Raw genomic sequence first — 18966 nt, forward strand, 5'->3', positions numbered from 1 at the left:
GACAGCAGCAACACCCAGATATCAATATGCCAGAATAGAGAAAATGAAATTAAGGTTTTTTAAAAGGGACTTTGTCTGACTTGCATATATTCACTGTATAGATTGTGTTGTTGATATACGGATGCTACTTGGCCAGTGGCCAGTACAGCATGTAATAATGGACAATCCAATGATCACCGATGTAAGGAGCGCAGCCTGTACCGGACAGAGGTCAAAACAAGAGGAAACACAGCAATACAGGAAATCCAGGAATTGTAGTGAGGGCTAAGAAACCAGAACCAGCCAGAACACACAGGCAACACCACACACACACACATATACACACACACACACACACACACACACACACACAAAGGCTTGGGAACTGTATGAGGAGCATAGTAGACTTTACCAACTTCACAATTCATGACACAACAAGTTTAAATATTCCTGTATCTTACACAGGTGAGAGCCTAGTAATGATGGGCAATGCTGATACACACACACACACACACACACACACAAACTGCTAGTACACCTTTAAAATAATGATGGGGTTAGTTCAGGAGAGCAAGAGCTGGACAGAGGCACTAGGAACGAGCTAGTGACCACAGTGTGCTGAACACCGCCCAGAGCATCCCTGTGGCTGTCATAAACTAGCCCTTACAGCCCCTTGGCCTAGTAGCCGTCTCAACAGAGAGGCTAAAGATGCATTTCCCAGTGAAATAAACAATGTATGACCAGAACTGTCAGAATGTAAACATGAGTCTAAAAGTTTCAATCCCTGTCTGAAAAGAAAAAACTTGGCTGGAGTCTTTTGTTTAGACGTTTTTACACAGATGAATTTACAACAAAAACCCAACCAGCATAAACAACCAGAGACAAGGGGGATCTCAAGCCTAAGCTCCAGACAGTTGCCTTGACAACAAACAACAAAGCATTTTTCCTCCTTTCCCTCCAGCCGATGGCGATGCTGAGAGACACCAATGAACCCGAGCTTTTCACTTTCGCTGGCGTGAGTAAAAGAGAACGGCCTCGCTTCTGTCCTCTCCGCTCACGCATCGCGACAGCGAAAGCTGTCAAGGCTGTGAGGGTGTCACCGCTTTGTTTAAAAGCCCCATATTGGCCGAGGCGAAACTGTTATGCATCTATCTTTCGAGCAGAGTGTCACCGTGTCTGATTTCCCATGATCCCATCTGCTCTGAGCTCGCACGGCACAGACAGCGCCTTCAACAACAAGGCGTGATCAGAGAATTGGCACCACGCTGTTTCAAGCCAAACACTTTGTACAGTTTTGTATCAGCACGCACGGAGCGGAAAAAATAAATCCCAACACACTTTTGACAGAACTGGAGCACGCCGCAACTTTCCTCTGGTGTGTTCGGCATCTCTCTCCGTGCCATGGGTGGTATGTTTAAGAATCACTACAACCCACTCTGCTATTGTTAACGTGTCTTACTGTAAACCTAACATGTTCTGACATTCGAACTGTAAACTTAGCTCACTCCGATGCTCGGTTGGACAGCCATGGCCTTACGAACACCAACTGCACCTCTAAGTGTGTGTGTGTGTGTGTGTGTGTGTGTGTGTGTGGGGGGGCATTCCTGACACGCAGATGCTTTGTTCGGGTCATTCACCAGGCTGTCACGCTGGATAAAAGCATTTGCGAAGTAGCCAAATCTAAATGTCAGCCCTTGCTGATGGTGCCTGTCACGCTCTCAAACGTTTCCTTCGTCTTCGCGCGCACGAGCCCTGAAGCACGCCTCTCGTCTTCCGTGGGTGCACTCCGGAGAGGTTTACGTCATTACTGCAAGTGGCCTGTGTGCGTGTGATATGCTAATGCCTGTTCTCCTTTCTCAGGAAGGTGGAGTGTGCATATATGTGCTGTGTGTGTCTATGTGTTCGGTGTGTGTGTGTGTGCTTAATTGTTAGTGTGAGTGTAGGCTTCGGTGGTTGCAATGTGTATGTGTCTGCCTCTGTGTGTGTTTGCCTCTGTGTGTGTGTGTGTGTGTGTGTGTAGGCCCAGCGATTGAAGCATGAGAGGAAGTTGGGCTGGCTGCGTTTTTAAGCACCCTCAGCAGCAGCCGCCCAGATGAAAGGGCGGCAGTGGCCAAGCTAAGTGCACTCTCATCAGAAGCAGCCCGCACTTGCTCCCCCTCCATCCACCACAGCATTAATCAGCGTTACCCTCCCAAAAGCCACTCCGCGGAGTGATGGACACAAACGCAAGACAAGAGAGACGCTCAGCAGCCTTATATCACAAGATGGATGGACAGAACTAACACAGGACACTTAAGGTCAAATGGACTGTGCTGTGTGCGTACTGAGCTGAAGGACTAAATGCACACACACACATAAATAAACATACAAAAGAACAGTGTTTACTTACAGACATTAGCTCCTTCTGAAAGGACTTGCGCTCCTTGATCTCCAGGTTGTTGCAGTCCTCTTTGAGTTTCTCCAGAACCGAGGCCACTCTCTCCGGCTCGCTGTCCAGCTCTGCCCGGCAGAAGAAGGTCAGGGGGAGGTTCCCGTATCCCAGAGCGTCGGCAAACGCGCGCCAGTTCCCCACGTTCTCCATCAGCACCGTCCGCACGGACGCGTAGATGTACGTGAGGAACTTGCACGGCTTCAGAATCTGCTCCATCAGAATCGTCGTGGTCAGGTCCGGCCCACAGAAGTAGATGGGCTTGACTTTCCCCAAGACCAGAACGTTCTTGACGTGCACGAGACCCGTCTTTCCCTGATAATATCCTATATACCACTCTTTGGTCCAGAGCTGTCCCTTCAGCTTGATCCGCTCCTCGCTCAACAGGGCGATAACGTCCCCTTTCTTGTACTCCAGCAGATACTGGTTCTTGTGCTGGCGGATGACCGTCTTGAGCAACTTGCCGAACTTCAGGTTGGTGATGCAGCGCTCCTGGAACTGCGGGTACTTGGTGGTGATGGCCAGGGGCGAGAGGATGATCTTCCCCACCTCCTTCTTCTTCAGGAACCTCCTCTGACCGTTGGAGCGAACGTTGGTCTTGGGCGGCGGCTGGGGCGTCTGGACGCAGAACTGGGCCAGGATGCAGTCCTGGTCGTCCTTGACCTGCACGCGCAGCGTGAAGTCGGCGATGTCGTCGGCGTTGCGCGACGTGATGAGGTAAATCAGCCGGCTCACCTTGCCCAGCTTCACCTGAAAGCCCCGCACCGACCGAGCCTGCTCGTTGGCCTTCACCTCGTAGTTGCACATGTTGGAGTACATCCCGATCTGCAGGTCCTGGGGACGGTTGAGCACGAACTGGTGCTTCCCCCAGAGCTGGAGGGCCACAGGCGGGGCCGACGCCTGGACCTGCTTCCCCACCTCGCTCACCAGCAGCGTCTTTGGGGCGCAGTCGTGGCCGAAGATGGCCACCACCGTTTTAAACGACGGGTGGATGTGTTTGGGCCCGTACAAGCCCAGAGTCAACTTCTTCGCCATGTGCTCCCAGACCGTGGAGCTGATGGAGCCGTTCCGGGCTTGGACCACGACGGCCACGTACATGCAGGGCTCCAGGTTGTCCAGCTGGACCTGCACCGTGTCGCTGTAGATGTAGGCCTGGGGGACGGGCACGTACGGGCCCTCTTTGAAGTCGCTGCGCACGCACAGCACCTCCGCCAGGTGCGTCCGGTCCTTCTTGACCTCCACAGACACCTTCATCTCCAGCGTGACGAAGGACTTCACCTCCATGTTGCTGAGCTTGATCTCCACCACGGGGCTGACCGTGGAGCAGCGGTCGTTGTTGAGCTCCAGGGGAGGGTCCAGCAGGGCTTTCATGGAGATCTGCTGCGTGTCGCCGGGGGCAACGTGACCCTCGGGGACGTGGAGGCTGATGTGCGTGTCGGGGAGCTGGACCGCTCCGCCGCTGCTGTCCAGCCTGCAAACAATGTTGGTCTCCACGGGCTGCGTCTGGCCCCATCCGGGGTTCTGGCCCAGCGAGTCCAGGTCGTGGCAGGAGCGGGCCAGCTTCCTGTGGTTCAGCCAAGCCGCTCGGAAGTCCTCCCGGCTCTGGAACTGCTCGGGCGAGGGCGCCTTGAGGCCACTGAAGAAGCCGTTGGAAGGCAGCGGGGCGTTGGACTGAGACTGAAGGATGGACAGCTCCGATAAGCTGTAGGACCTTTTGCTCCGGAAGAACGGGTTGTCTTTGCGGAGCATCCCCAAGGCCTCCATGTTCGGGCTGATAGGCGTGTGGTCAAAGATGCTATTGCTGTGTCCATTGGTCATGGCGGTGGTGGTGGTGTTGGTGATCGTGCTGGTGGCGGATGGGGATGGGGAAGGTGCAAAATTGTCAAAGAGCAGTAAGTCCATGGCGTTGCGCTGGTTGGCCTTCTCCTGGACGTTCTGGTCCAGCAGCAACCCCTGCATTGACCCGTTGAGAAAAGGATTGGTGGACGAACGCATGGCGGAGAAAGGGTTGCAACTGTAAGGCAGTGAGGGCGTCAGGGTTACGCCGTTCCACTCGCCAAGGAGGTCCAGCTCCCTGGCCCCCTCCTCCGACACGTCCCCGAGATTGTCTATCATGCCGCTGTCGCTGAGCGAAGAGTTGCGGTGGCTGACGGGCTGGACATAGGCGGAGGGGATGTAGCCCATCTCCGTGTTGTTGTGGGCGTACCACCACTCCCCGCCGGACGTGTCCAGCACGTACAGGTGGTCGCCCTTGGAGAACTTCAGTGTGGTGAAGCTGGATGGGCAGTAATCCTTGATGGCCACCACCTCTCGTGCCGTTCCGAAGGAGGCCGAGGTGTCCAAGCGTAAGGCACTGGGAGAAGGCACTGAAAACAAGAGAATAAACCATTAGTAAACCATTAGTAAATTATTAGTAAACCATTAGTAAACAATAGTAAAACTTAACACATTACTGTATTGTCAAACATGAGAATAAACCATTAGTCACTCTTTATATTACAGTCAAATATTGAAGGAAAAAAACATCAGTAACTCACACATTTACTAACATTAGACAATGTATTGCCATCAACTCAAAGAAATAAACCACACGTCACTAAAACATTATAAGCAATGTTTATTAATAATTATTATTTATGATAAATGTAAACGTATAATCAAATAAAAATATTTAAGTAACTTGTGCTCAGTGATGTTTTGGGTCTTTTGTACATCTTTATGCAAACATTCCTGACTGTATGAATTTGTTGAAATGAATAATCATTTAATCTCAGATTAAATGTGCCAGCAACTGAAATCTCCCTCAGTTGTAGCGCCTCATTAATGTTAACGACGGATTTGATTAATTTTCATGTCACCTTTGAACGAAGCTGAATGCTCTCTCTGAAAGACAGCGACTGATGATATCAACATCCTCATTACATGGTCTGATTATTATGCAAGATTACTTGTTCTTTTGGGGTCTGAAACCTAATCTGGATTCGCATAATATTTGTAAATCAAGAGAACATTTTCGAGTGGTGCTGTGCAGCACACAGTTGAACATTCCAAACTCATGACCCACTGAACGTGCCTCAGTTAGATATAAAACATCCCATTCTCCTATATGCTGCAATAGCACAGTGCACTAGAGACTTTCTAATGAGGAGACACAGCACTGAAAGAATCTCCCATAGAAATGTATGGGGTTCATAACGCAAACATGGCAGTCGTCTACACATACACGGGCAGCTCTGCCTGAAATAGATGCCTGATAAGTCCCCAAAATGCATTGCAATATGGCCGCCGAGTGGAGGGACTTGCCTAAAAGGACTTTGAGGGCACTCTATGCTCTTTGTTTGGCTTGTTTAAAGAGACATATTACTTGAATACTGTCCTAAACAATATGACCATTGTCTGAGTACTGTACATTATATTGTTTGTTTTGTACATTGCCTGTATTGCATTTTGTCTGTATATTGGCTGTAAAGCTGGAATGACACCAGCAGCCAGAAACAATCTTTTTCCTGTATACTAATACTTCTGATTCTGATTCTTGTTACTGTCGCATCATCCACACACTGACCTTTGACATCTGTGAGAGTAGCCTCTGACACGCCATCGCTGAGGTCGATGAGCGTTCCCTCTGACTTGCAGCGTGGAAGAATGTTGTTGTTGTTGGTCACTCTGATTCGGTGGGCGGCCATAGTGGTGGTAGCCCTGGTAACGCTACTTTCCCATTTCTCAGCAAATACGCATCAGTCATTGGTGACTCTCCATTTCACCTGCAGACACACACACACAAAAGGCCATTGTGATAAATAATCAGCAGCATGTCAGGGTGTATCGACATGAAGCCTGTTAATAAGTTTGTCTGTCCACATCTCTCTCTCTCTCTCTCTCACACACACACACACACAAACACACACACACACGCACGAACATACACACACACACACACACACACAAACACACAAATAATACAAAACATTTGAAAAACATAATTGAGTAGCCCACAGATAACAGGCCTGCTGACAAGGACAAGGACAACATCCTATAGGGTGAGGGTAGGCAATGTGGTCAGATTTGACATAGGCAGTTACTCTTCTAAATTGCCTTTCAAGGTCTCACCATCTCTGAACATCCTCCATGACAACATTTTAAGAGGGAGCAGTATTGCACTTCCGTCACTTGTAAACAGAGCTTCATGCCAATGACAATATCCATATAAAAATCCAATATGAACACAGGGGGTTGTTATAGGGTGTCCTGCTCCATGGCCAAGAAGAGATTTTTTTCTAAACGCTGGATGCCTTCCAGGTATGTTTCCAGGAGGCACATTTTGATTTCCAGCATCTGTCTTTTCTCTGTCGAATTTCATCAAGAAAATAAGGCAACATTTGCCACAGAATTTCAATTAGGGAGCATTGGTAGCCCCGGGGCACCATAAGTCAAGATTCTCCTAAAAAGAGAATGATAAATACCCATGTGCTTCCCAATGCCCTTGCCTCAGGGGAACTCAGCGCCCCCCCCCCCCCCCCCCCCCCACACCATCACCACCACCTCCTGGAATGCCTGAGTCCTTGCGATGCTAAAAATGTCACATTCTCAGGAGCACTGTGACTGTCAGAGTGTGTGGAACTCGACTACACAACACTCAGCACCCAGACATTTCAAGAATGCATCTCTGCTTAACACACACATGGCGTTTCTTTTGACCAGCTTGTGAACATAAATACGGTAAATGTTTGCCATCGCTTTACAGCGATATCCTGTGAGACATCTTGCACTGGTAGGAGCATCGTTAAGGAGAGATACCAGAGTAGAATATAGTATTAAGTATTCATCTCCCTGTCCCCTGATCTGGCGTGTGTCTTAATTGGGGTGGTCCCGGGGATACGGGCACATCAAAGGACGACTCGAGAGAGGACCCCTCACGGCACTGCAGCAGCAATTAGCTATGTCCAAACACCCACAGAGCTGAAACACATACACACACACACACACATCCACACACACACAAGTTCATCCCCAACGTGAACATCACATGTCACACACGCCAGGCTATGGCCAAACACCCACAGAGCTTAGCTGAAACACACACACACACACACCAGCTTCAGGCCTAAAGTGAACATCACATGTGTTTCAGAGTTTAGCTGAGATATGCTATTGTTGTCGCACAGATCCTTATAGAGGACGTGCATTAGTTATGAAATCTCTACTAAGTACACTTACAAGTATCGTGCACATGTCTCCGTATTAGTTGCTAATACAAGTCTCAGCCTAGGTATTAACTTAACCATATGTCACACAATCCGGGCCAGGGAGGCTATGAATGACATTACAATTATGGCCAATGTTAACAGAGAGAGACAGAGAGAGAAAGACAATCAGGGTGGGGACACAGAAAGACAAACACAGTAGACAGATTCATAGATAGGATCGCTAGAGAGACAGGTGGAGACAGAGAGAGAGATACAGAGAGACAGAAACAGAGAGTGATAGAGAGACAGACAGAAAGGCAGGCTGAGAGATGTTCTATCAAGAGGACACTTTTGTGTTGAGGCTGTATGATGTACAGGCAGGGGGCCATTGTAACACTATTGTTCTGTTTTATGGCCTCTTAAGGTAAGCATATGCTTGGCTCAGACGCATAGGGCTGTAGCCTCTACGCATGATTACTGAGGCCGGCCACACGGCAGGAGAGGCCGTAAATCTGTCCCGTACGGAGGCAACCGGGGAACTTTCATCATATGATGTGACGTGGGTGGGGTGTGTGTGTGTGTGTGTGTGTGTGTGTGTGTGTGTGTGCCTGTGCCTGTGTGTGTGTGTGTGTGTGTGTGTGTGAAGTGTGCGTGTGTGTTTGCGTTTGTGTGTGTGGAGTGTGCATGTGTGTGTGTGGAGTGTGTGTGTGTGTTGAAGTAGAGTGAAGTGGACTCAGTGAGCCAGGCTGCTCAGATCAGTAGAGTATGCAAGTCAGAGGCGGAGGCAGAGAGACGAGGGCATCCAGTATATGAATTAAAATTTCAGTAGCTAAGAAATACCAAAAAATGAAATTTTTTAAAGAAAAAAAGCGCTTAGATAAGGGCCTGCAAGGCAATATCTCCAGGGCCTGAAGATAACAGCAATCTTCATCAAAGACCCAATATGGGTCCACTTAAGCCACTGGTGTCCCATTCACAGTTTTTAGAAAATATTGTGAGATGGAAAACAGATTCCAGACACCAAAAGCAAAAAAAAAAAAAAAACACATTTGCTGTTTTGATGTATTCCATCTGAAGACGGAGATGATATGAAATGATCCAGTGCAGGAAAATAATCCCCGGGGGCTTCTCTGCGCTGGGTGGGGAAGACTTAATCCTACAACTATCTATCGCACTGTAAAGATTTCATTTCTGTACTTTCAGGCTTTTGAGGCAGGGAAGCGAGACAGTGCACTGCTGCTGATCTTAACTAAGGCCTAGATTCAACAGAGTATTTATGCATGTTTCTGCAGCCCCTTAAGATAAATAAATTATACGGATATGTTATACATTTTGAAGAGAAAACAGACAAGAAATATCTCGATTGACACATACTTGTTTTCTTTGTAATTGGGATGTCATGCTGCTAATGTGCGCATGTATTACCCCAGTGTATCCTGAAAAGCAGGCTTGAACTGGGTCAAAAAATATAATTTTGCCTTTATCTCTCCCATCTCTGCCCAAAAAGTGCTCTGCTCTGCTTTTAGGCTTAATCCATAATTCAGGCCATCTGCCTAACTCATGGGACAGCTCGTTTGCTGTGAGAACCCAGGCTGCCCCCTGTTGCCGTGGCCACCACCACCAAACATGACAAGTGTTAGTGAGTAGTCACTATGTGGCCCAGACCCCTGATGATGTCTCCCCAGGGCCAGTGGTGCAGTACAGTAAGACTCGCTTCCCTGGGCACTAACTCTCAGCGGGGGGAATTGTGCGGCTGTCGACTGCATGGTTCGGTGCTGCCAAGTCCACAACGATGCCGTCGGTGACTCGCTCCAATATGATGTCCCCTCCCCACTCTTAAAGACTCTCCTTCGCCTGTCAGATGCGTAACGACTCCTGGGTCCCTGAAGGAGAGGAGCTAGCGACCGCAGATGAAGTCGTTTATAGATTAATCCAATGATTGGCCTGACAAGACATGATAAATTGGAGGCTGAGGCAGACTGTCACCCATTTGTCACCAACTTTTTTTTTAAAGGAGTTCACTAAAAAGTTTGACTCTGATCTGATGCTCTTCTTTTCCAATCTCAGAGAGTCTCTCGTTTTACTCCAATGCAACAAAAAAAACGTCTGTGTGCCATAGCGGGTCGTTTGAGATCTCTCAAGCTCCCTACTCAATAACGCCACCAAGCTCGTAAAAGTAAAAATAAAGTTCATGGGCCTGAGAGTGTGCTGAGGACAAGGGGAAAGATATCACAAAGACCTTCGGGATCGTAGTTATTAAAACACTCTCCTCGGTGCCTTCCAGTAATTCTCTTCTCTACTCTGGCTGCAAACAGAGCTGGCAACTTCAAGCGAAATCCTTCAGCAAAGCTCCGATGAGTGGGCGGAAATAAAAACGCTGTCGCGCCACTACACTTGCATCAGCAGAGCATTCATCTCAATCTTTTCACCATTCATTTCATCATAGCTTATTAACTTATATCAACTCTGTCCTTTCGCCCTCACTTAAAGCGCCAGAATATTAATTGCATCATTAAAAGCGGGGTGTAAATAATACGCTTAATGTAATAAAAGGACAGGAGTTATTTACGGGAATCCTGGGACCGCCCGGGACACCGTGAGTGATGGCGAAATGCAGGAATGGCGAACAGTGCCTCGGGAGGGAAACAGTCCTGATAAATCAAATTGGGGAGGTCATATCCTGTTCAATAACGCACACACACACAAACACACACACACACACGCACACACACCAGCTTCAGGCCTAAAGGCTTTTCTTCCCACAATGGACCACTGGAGCCAGACTTGGAAGCAGAGTTAGTACCACCCAGGCAAATATTAGTGCCCATGTCAGGGGTGGGTAAGGCAGCCAAGTCATTTGACCTATCACTGCTCTCCATCTGTAGGGCTCTCCTCACAGAGGGAGGGGAAAAGGGGTTTGTGGGAAAACTATGGCCCTGTATGAAACAGAGACTTATTGAACAGCTGTCAGATGCAATAAGACGAGGACGAATCACCAGGCTTATCAGGAAGCCTTCAATGATGTCATGCACCCAGAGAGGATACAGGAAAAGCTTGCTCAGCACTTTCTGCTACAGAACAGCCTGTAAAATGAACAAACGTGATCCTTCTTGGTAAATGTTGATACTTTGGAAATCAGTAACTAAACACTTAATGCTCTGAATCTTTCAGTGATGTCATGTACAGTGAGATCACAACTAAGCTTGTTCAGCACTTTCTACAGCTGACTGGATGTTAGAATGACCATATGTGTGATACTACGGCTATAGGCTTCTGTATCTGAATGGGTACAGCACGGTGCCACAACCGCCAAGGTCATGGGGTCACATCCCAGGGGACACATGTCCTGATAAAATGTCTCCTAGTCCTACACACAGTACAGCAGACTGTTCTAGAACATCTGCTAAATGACCAAGGCAAATGTAAATGAGTGATCACACACTGAGCCTGACTTGTGCAGGGGATTAGAAATCTGGCTCCAACAAAAGCTGAGGCTAAATTAATAAAGCTGTTCTGGGGGCCGGCTCCACGACTCTGCGCTGCACGCCTGGGCGGCAGCAGCAAAAAAACTTCTTCATTAGCTTTAGCTTAGCTGCAGTTTCCCCCGGCGGCATTAAGGGCTGGCAGTAATCCACAGCGCCCCTGGTGCGCACCCATGCCGTCCTGCCCGCGCTGTTGGAGACACCGGGGGAGCAGCCGAGTTTTATTCATACCTCGCTGAATGCCCTCCCTAACAACGGGACTCTGATGATTTTAGGCAAAGGATTAGCGCAGCTAAGCCAGCATCGAGTTCCTGTTCATTATGAAATCGTACACCGCAAATTTGTACAATGGAAAATGATGAGCTAGGGCATTTTTTGAAGTGATGAGGACAAATACATCTCGTTTCTCTTTCCGTCTCTCTGGCTCTTTGTTTCTCTTGCCAAGTCCACAGATGGGAAAGAGAATAGTTGCACCTCTGTTTCCCTGGGCTGAGGCAAATTGCTAACTTAGCATTTCTTACCTCCAGTGGCCACAGTGTGTGCGTACTGGCAAGTTTGCCCAAGTGTGCCAGTGTGTGTGGGTATGTGTGTGTGTGTGTGTGTGTGTGTTTGTGTGTGTGTGTGTGTGTGTGTGCGCGCGTGTGGGTGCTGGAGTTGCCATAGTGTGTCAATGTCAATACAAGCATGTGTGCTTTTCCTTCAACATGCATGAGCAAACATGCAGAAAATGTGTGTATGCACACTGGATGTATATCTGCTCTGTGTGTGTGTAAACATTCTATTTCTGCATCTATGTAGTGTACACGGTGTCTACATGTGTATGTGTGTGTGTCTCTTGTATGAAGATATCAGAATAAAATGCATGTGTGTGTGTGTGTGTGTGTGTGTGTGTGTGTGTGTGCATGTGCACATGCCGTTGCCGCGCGCTTTGGCCTGTATCTGTATGTTTGTGTGTGTGTGTGTGTGTGTGTGTGCACGCGTGTGCTTTGGCCTGTGTGTGTGTGTGTGTGTGTGTGTGCTTTGGCCTGCAAGTAATCAACCATCCTCAGAGTTACAGGAGATGAGTTTCACTGCAGCGCAAGAGGGCATTGGGGAATTAGGGCTATTGTGTGAGTGTGTGTGTGTGAGAGAGAGAGAGAATATGAGGGAAAGAAAGATAACAGGAGAAACTGATGAGAGAGAAATAAGAGCAAAGACTGATTGAGTCAAAGAGCAATCAAGAATAGAGGAGAAGAAAATAGGAGAGGATGAAAGAGAGAGATTTCAGAGAGAGAAAAGAGAGGGAGAGAGGAGAAAGAGGGAGCAAAAGAAGAGAGAGAAAAGAGAGAGAGAAGAGGAGAGGAGGCCTGACCATGTGTGACCCCACCGAGGCCGCGGAGAGCGAAACCTAATTATTACACTGCTGTGCACCAGACGGGCAGTCAGAGCCCAGAGCCAAGCAGCAAACGCAGGCTGAGGTGAGCCAACGCGTCAGGAATCTAACGGTCAGGAATCTACCGTCCACTCCCCTCCTGCTCCTCAAAGCGCCTCAGTGCTGATGTCATCACCACTGCCATGTGGAAGTGATTCACATGAACTGCATCAGTCGAGACGAGAGAGAGAGAGAGAGAGAGAGGGGGGGAGAGAGAGAGAGAGGTGCTCAAACCACAAAGTGCACATTGCACTGATGTCTCTGAGAAGCTGCAAAACACCAGATCAGAGACACATGAAGCAGATTTGCCGTCCCGTCTCCGTCTCCCTAGCTGCGTGGCATGTAAACAGGAAAGAGTGAAGATGAAATCAAGACAATCCCCTCGTCAGCGATCACCCAATCATCTGAATATTTCAAAACCAAGACGCCAGACGGTCCCTGACAGACACCTCGCCTTTTCAGCGGGAATGCCGCTTCGTGTAAAAACCTAAAATATTTATCAGGAGGAAACGTCTTTTGCTGAATGTTCAAAACAGAATATCAGACAGACTCTCTCCTCCAAAACTTTGCACATTTTGTGTTTGTGTTCCCCGTGGCAATGGCTAACAAAGCACTTCTAGTCTAGGCTTCCATCTAGTCTGGCTCTGCCTGTTTGAGGTCTCCTATGTAACAAGCAAGCTACCGCTGTCCAGAATGACACACACAGACCAGCGAGCTGGACAAGCCACTCACAGCAGGAGCTGCACCAGTGACTCTAGACAATATAATGACTGTTTACTGTAACCAAACTATGCATGCAGTACACAGCCTCCTTGCTTATCACAGTATTAAAGTATTAAGCTTTCACAACTGGGTGCATACGGTGTGTATATTCACCACCCATTGTGATTCAATTAATGTAATCCAGGATAGCACGCATACCCCCACCCCCTCCCTTTTTCCAATAAAGAACACTCACCCAAGGAAAGGCTTAACATTTGCAGGTTGGCACTGGGGTGCCAGGGGGGAATGTGGGGCGCAAATATTGCCGAGTGTCCCCTGTTGTTTGAACATGACATGAACCTAAGCTATTTAGTGCACACGATGAGGAGAGAGAGGAGGATAAGAGGGGAGGGGAGAGAGAAAGCCAATCTCTTAATACGGACCCTGGCCGGGTGATTACAGAGACAGACTCTTAGAGGTCGCAGGAGAGGAGGTCGTACGGGATGCGGGTGGGGGGCTGGAGGGGAGGACATAAGGGTTGACGTGGGTATCGGGGGAGGGGGGGGGGGGGCTCCTTGGCAGGAAACATTTTGGGGGAGACGAGGAACAGCAAAGGGAATGCCGACTTTGATGAGCACCAGCCTTGGATTCCTCAGTCTTTCATAATATCCCATAACCCAAACCACCCTAACATCCCCTCCCCTGCCTCCCCTGCGACTCCTACAGACCCTCCAGCTGCACCCCCCCCCCCCCCCCCCCCCCACATACCTCAGCCCAGAGGCTGCAGAGGAATTTAATATCAGCCTGCTCACAGACTGTAGTATTTACACATTGAGTGCTAATATATATATTCTCTCTGGCCGTATAAAAAAACAGGCAAATTGTCTGGAAAGGCCGGCAGTCGGCCTCAGCCCCCGCGAAGCTCCCCTCTGCCGGTCAGCAAGTGATCAATGCGAGGAAGGTCATCTGATAAGCCTGAAATCCTCCAACTGGACGACCCACTCTTGTCTGTCCTGAGGGCCTGATCCCACACGAAGGACGGACACACACACACACACACATAGACCCCGCCCGTGGAGTTCACCCACACCGACAAAAGAGGAAATGCGAGGTTATGAATGAAACACACACTCAAACAAACACACACTCAAACAGACACACACTAACACACACACATGCACAGGGTGACTTTGGAATAGTGCTCACCCTATTTGAGAGGTTGCTAGCTTCAGTGTCCCATATCTCCCACATCTGTTAGCTCATGTCTCATCTCCTCCAGAGCACTTTTAATTGCACAACAATGCACTTTTTATCTTCCTAATGGAAAGCTACTGAAAAGCCAAAATAGCTTTACTGTGGATAGTAAGGAAGCAGTACGAATAGTCCTCTCATCCTCCATTTCCCTTCATTTAACAGTGAAGAAGGACTCTTACAGAAACATTCAATGTTGTGAACATTTAAACATTTTTAAATACATGTTTCACAAGCTTTCACAAGCCTGCTGATCTGGGATCTGCAATGACTAATGATTACTTCTAGTCATCTCATCAAAAGACATGGAACACATTTTTCAGACAGAGAGAAGAGTGATCCCATTAGTGTGAAGTGATTTCTGGGAGCCCCCTTGACCTCTCTTCCTCCTTTCCTCCCACCCACCCACACACACACACACACACAAAGATACACTCAATATAGCCACCAGTCATTTACAGTATCCTGTGACCGTATTTGGCGAGTTTCTGACGCTGAGTTAGCTGCGCGGAAAGCAACCCGGAGGTTACAGCGGGCACTTGTTCAAAACCAAACTTTGTAGCCATGTATACTTATGCTTAGACGGCAGTCGTTTCTACTGCGAGCGTAAAGATTAAGCGCCCAGACCGCACGAAGTTATCACGGACACACGCCGTACTTTGTACTCTGTGCGTTAATTTGCCCTCATTCTTTTCCATAGTTTCTGCATTTTGGTGATTCTGAAGAAAGCCAATGGAATGTTGGTTATGTCGTCTGCAAGGTTTTGTTGAGGATACCCTGATATAGTCCGGGTCATAGTTACACAGCTTTCCAAATCTGAATGGAATGTCGGCTGAGAGAGGGAGGAGGAGTAGGGGGCACCTATGACCAGGCACGAGATGACCGTTAGCCTACTAATGCGCACCTTTAAACATAGAAATTGGGTGTCAATCTTAATTTTCCATCAAATAGCTCTGGACATTGACATCGGAATGGACGTTCCCGAAACGGGCTAAACAGTTTTGTGAGAACAATGCCTAATACTTTAATATAACGACTTCGATATAAGGACTGAGAAAGCTTAGAACAACTAGATGCTGTTCGTTCGGAACTCACAGAACCCCGTCAACCAATTCACGTATTGCCTGAATAATTGAGAGGTCCTTACAGTCTTACACCTCATCTATAACGGCAAATACAAAACCAATAGCCTGCCAAACAACGGCGAGAATCACCCATCTACCTAGGTAGCCTAGCCTTTACTCGGGAACACATAACAACCACTCAAAGATTTTTAAAGACACCGCTTGTAAGATGTAGAAAGGTGCACGCTATGCTATTTTGTTGAAGCGCAAAACCAACTGAATAAGTAGTCTACCACGGCCATTTCCAACGCGTTTGCCCAGTTCAATTACCATTTTCTCGGTCTATAACTTCTGCTTTCCTCATTAAAGTTTAAAGCGTAACACCTTTTCAAATACTATACAATCGGTAGAAATAAACTATGCTAATGATCTATGAACTATGAAAATGCTATCGATTGTCACATTATTAAGGCGTTGAACCTCAACAGTTAGAAGTCAGCGGTTCACATTTCTTCAGGGGTTATCCCGGCTCATGAGCTCTCTTGCTTGCCGCTCTCAATGACAACGAGAGCGACTCCACAACAAATATAAAGCCACACTTCCAAAGGCATATGAAAAAATACGCACACGAACACGCAATAGACCTTAATAACTCACTTGTTTTTTGCATTAGCATACAGGCGATTGAAAACTCATCCAAAAAAAGACAAGACCTTCGAGTTGAGTAGTTCGGTTGTTCCCCCTCTGTAAGACTTAGGCAGACTGCTTGTGTTACAGGCAGCCAGCACAACTTACTGATGTCACCAGGAGGGAGGAGACTGCTAGGGAACGACGGCCTCGCATCTGTCATTTGTAGCCTACTATACCGAGCTTTACGTTTCAATTGACATTTTAATTTAATTTGTTTATATTGCATCCGGCTTTTATAAGGGTGTGCACTTTAATTAACAGATGTTTTTCGGGTTTGAAAGCAGTCTCTCTCTCTCTCTCTCTCTCTCACACACACACACACACACACAGTGGCGGGGCGGCCCACATCGCATTAAATTGAAAAACAAACAAGTCCAACGATGTTTACAAACAGGCGCACTGTAACACAATGAGAGATTGTTCTTTATAAACATCTCACTGCGTAGCCAAGCCAGCCAACAACAGATTACTGATGTGTGAAATGGCGTGAAAGCAAGTGTACATCACGCTACTTCAGCTCAAGAAGAAGGCCTAGATGTGTCTCACAACAAGCTGACGCAGGCGCTGTTTGAACACAGAGGGGTTTATTTTCTTTCTCCTTTCTCCCCATTGACGGACGCCTGATGAGATACTTCAGTCACGACGCCAGGGAGAATCTTAGGTTGAAGAGGTAGAGAGAACCATGGGAAACTGAAAGGCTGTCATCTTAAAACAACAGCGCGGAGCTAGACATCACGACAGGTCTTTCTCTTTCAATATTCCAAACAGGCTTGCGGCAAGACAACACAACGCAGCGTTTTCCCCCAGATGATAGCTGGCATGATAGCGCTACTCAACCCAAATGACAGCCAGGATCAAACGGAAATGTTGTTCTCGGGCCTAACAGCGTTTCTATTTTTTGATGGCGAGTTTATGAATGTGTAAATTGAATTGGTTGAAATGCAAAGGCAAGCTGATAGACAAACATCTTTACGCACGAGTAGATGCCATTGCGCCTCATTAGGTCCATGGGGCTTGTGTGGTGAGCTATTTATGTGGCGGGCTCTTTCCACCGTGGGAGACGAGAAGCACAGATCGGGGATAAGTGAGGAGCCAAATGATCAAGAGCCGCGCTGTTTGCGGGTGAAGCATTAGCACACACACACACACACACACACACACACACACAAACAAGTCAGTATGGGAATGGGGGCCACATACACAATTTTCACACTTACAACACACACACACATACACACACACACAGAAGGGGACATTCACTCTCTCTCACAAATGTATACAGAGAGAGAGGGAGAGAGAAGGTGAAAGAGAGAGAGAGAGGATGGTATTTAAACTAGATGTACCGCAGAGCGGTACAAAATATGACCGCCGCCCAGTCCAGCACATTTTTTCCACAAAAAGAAATCACGCTGAAAGGCCTATATGATTCTAACTGTCTCACTAAATTGCATTATCCACACTCAATTCTCACTGGTATCTGCTAGACAACAAGTACCAAAACATGATTAGTTCATAGATTTCACATGTAAAATTCATTTTATACAACCCCACCTCCATCTTGCCTGTTCATAATTATGAGAAATTCTTGATTGTTTGTGTTATGTTTATGTTATGTGTGTGGGTGTGTGTGTGTGTGTGAGTGTGTGTGTGTGTGTGTGTGTGTGTGTGTGTGTGTGTGTGTGTGTGTGTGCCTGCGTATGTGCCTGTGCATGGAAGCGTACATATGTCTACTGTGTGAGTATGTGTCATGATTACTGTGAATGTGTGTGTGTGTGTGTATCTGTTTGTGCACATGTGTGCACATGAACTGGGTTAACATGACCCCTGGAGGCAAATATACGGAAAAAATGGTCATCCTAGGCCCTACAGTTCTCAAGATATTCACAGAGAACTGTGTCTGGCCTACCCTCCTTTCGGGGGGTCCAGTCCAGCGGGGGGGCTACAGATCAAAACGAAAAATGACAGTTCCATGCTATCCATGTGGGGGTACATGCCCACCAAGTTTTGTGTACCCCGGTCTTTCAGTGTCCCGGGAATCCTTGTTGGTGTACGTCACTAAATGTACACATAAATTGTTTTATTGTAAGGCCCCCCATGAACGAAAGTACACAAAACTTGGCATGCATTCGGAGGGTGTCATAATGATCCTACACTTTCAATTTCGTGCAGTTTTGACCATGTCAGCCAGAGATATTGTGATGAAAACACCTAATTTTTTGCTTTTTAATTTTTAACTAGGTGGCGCTATACATGAAATAAGTGGTAATGGGATGGGTTGACATGGCCCCTTGAGATCAACATACAAAAAAAAGGTGGACCTCCTAGGCCCTACGGTTCTCGAGATATTCACAGAAAACTGTCTCCGGCCACCTACAGGCCAGTTGGTGTATAGTAACATAAATTAATTTATTGTGTGGCCCCCCATGAACGGAATTCCACGAAACTTGGCGTGCATTCAGAGGGTGTCATAATGATCCTACACTTCCAATTTCGTGCAGTTTTGACTATGTTAGGTCACAGATACCTGCGATTACAACACCTCATTTTTACTTTTTTGTGTTTAACTAGGTGGCGCTATACATGAAATGAGTGGTTATGGAATGGGTTGACATGGCCCCTTGAGATCAACATACAAAAAAAAAATGGTCCTCCTAAACCTTACGGTTCTTGAGATATTCACAGAAAACTGTGTCTGCCCTACCCTCCTTTCGGGGGGTGCAGTCCAGCGGGGGGGCTACAGATCAAAACGAAAAACGATGGTTCCATGCTATCC

The 18966-nt window shown here is 47.6% G+C and overlaps 1 protein-coding gene across 1 annotated transcript in view; it reads right to left on the reverse strand.

Moving 5' to 3' along the window:
* sh3bp4a (SH3-domain binding protein 4a) overlaps positions 1-16271 on the reverse strand; it is a 45716-nt gene extending 29445 nt beyond the window's left edge. Inside the window, exons 1-3 of the mRNA XM_076303504.1 lie at positions 16161-16271; positions 5973-6171; positions 2369-4773 (exon numbers count right to left, since the gene is read on the reverse strand). Of these exons, the coding sequence (XP_076159619.1) occupies positions 2369-4773; positions 5973-6093 (2526 nt within the window). The 5' untranslated portion in view covers positions 6094-6171; positions 16161-16271. The remainder of the gene's footprint in view (positions 1-2368; positions 4774-5972; positions 6172-16160) is intronic.
* Positions 16272-18966: the final 2695 nt, after the last annotated feature.

Source organism: Alosa pseudoharengus, unplaced genomic scaffold (assembly GCF_046254945.1).
Source record: "Alosa pseudoharengus isolate Yale_2024_CS ecotype anadromous, Long Island Sound unplaced genomic scaffold, YU_APseudo_1.1 YU_APseudo_1.1_scf_24, whole genome shotgun sequence".
Classification (NCBI taxonomy): Eukaryota; Metazoa; Chordata; class Actinopteri; order Clupeiformes; family Clupeidae; genus Alosa; species Alosa pseudoharengus.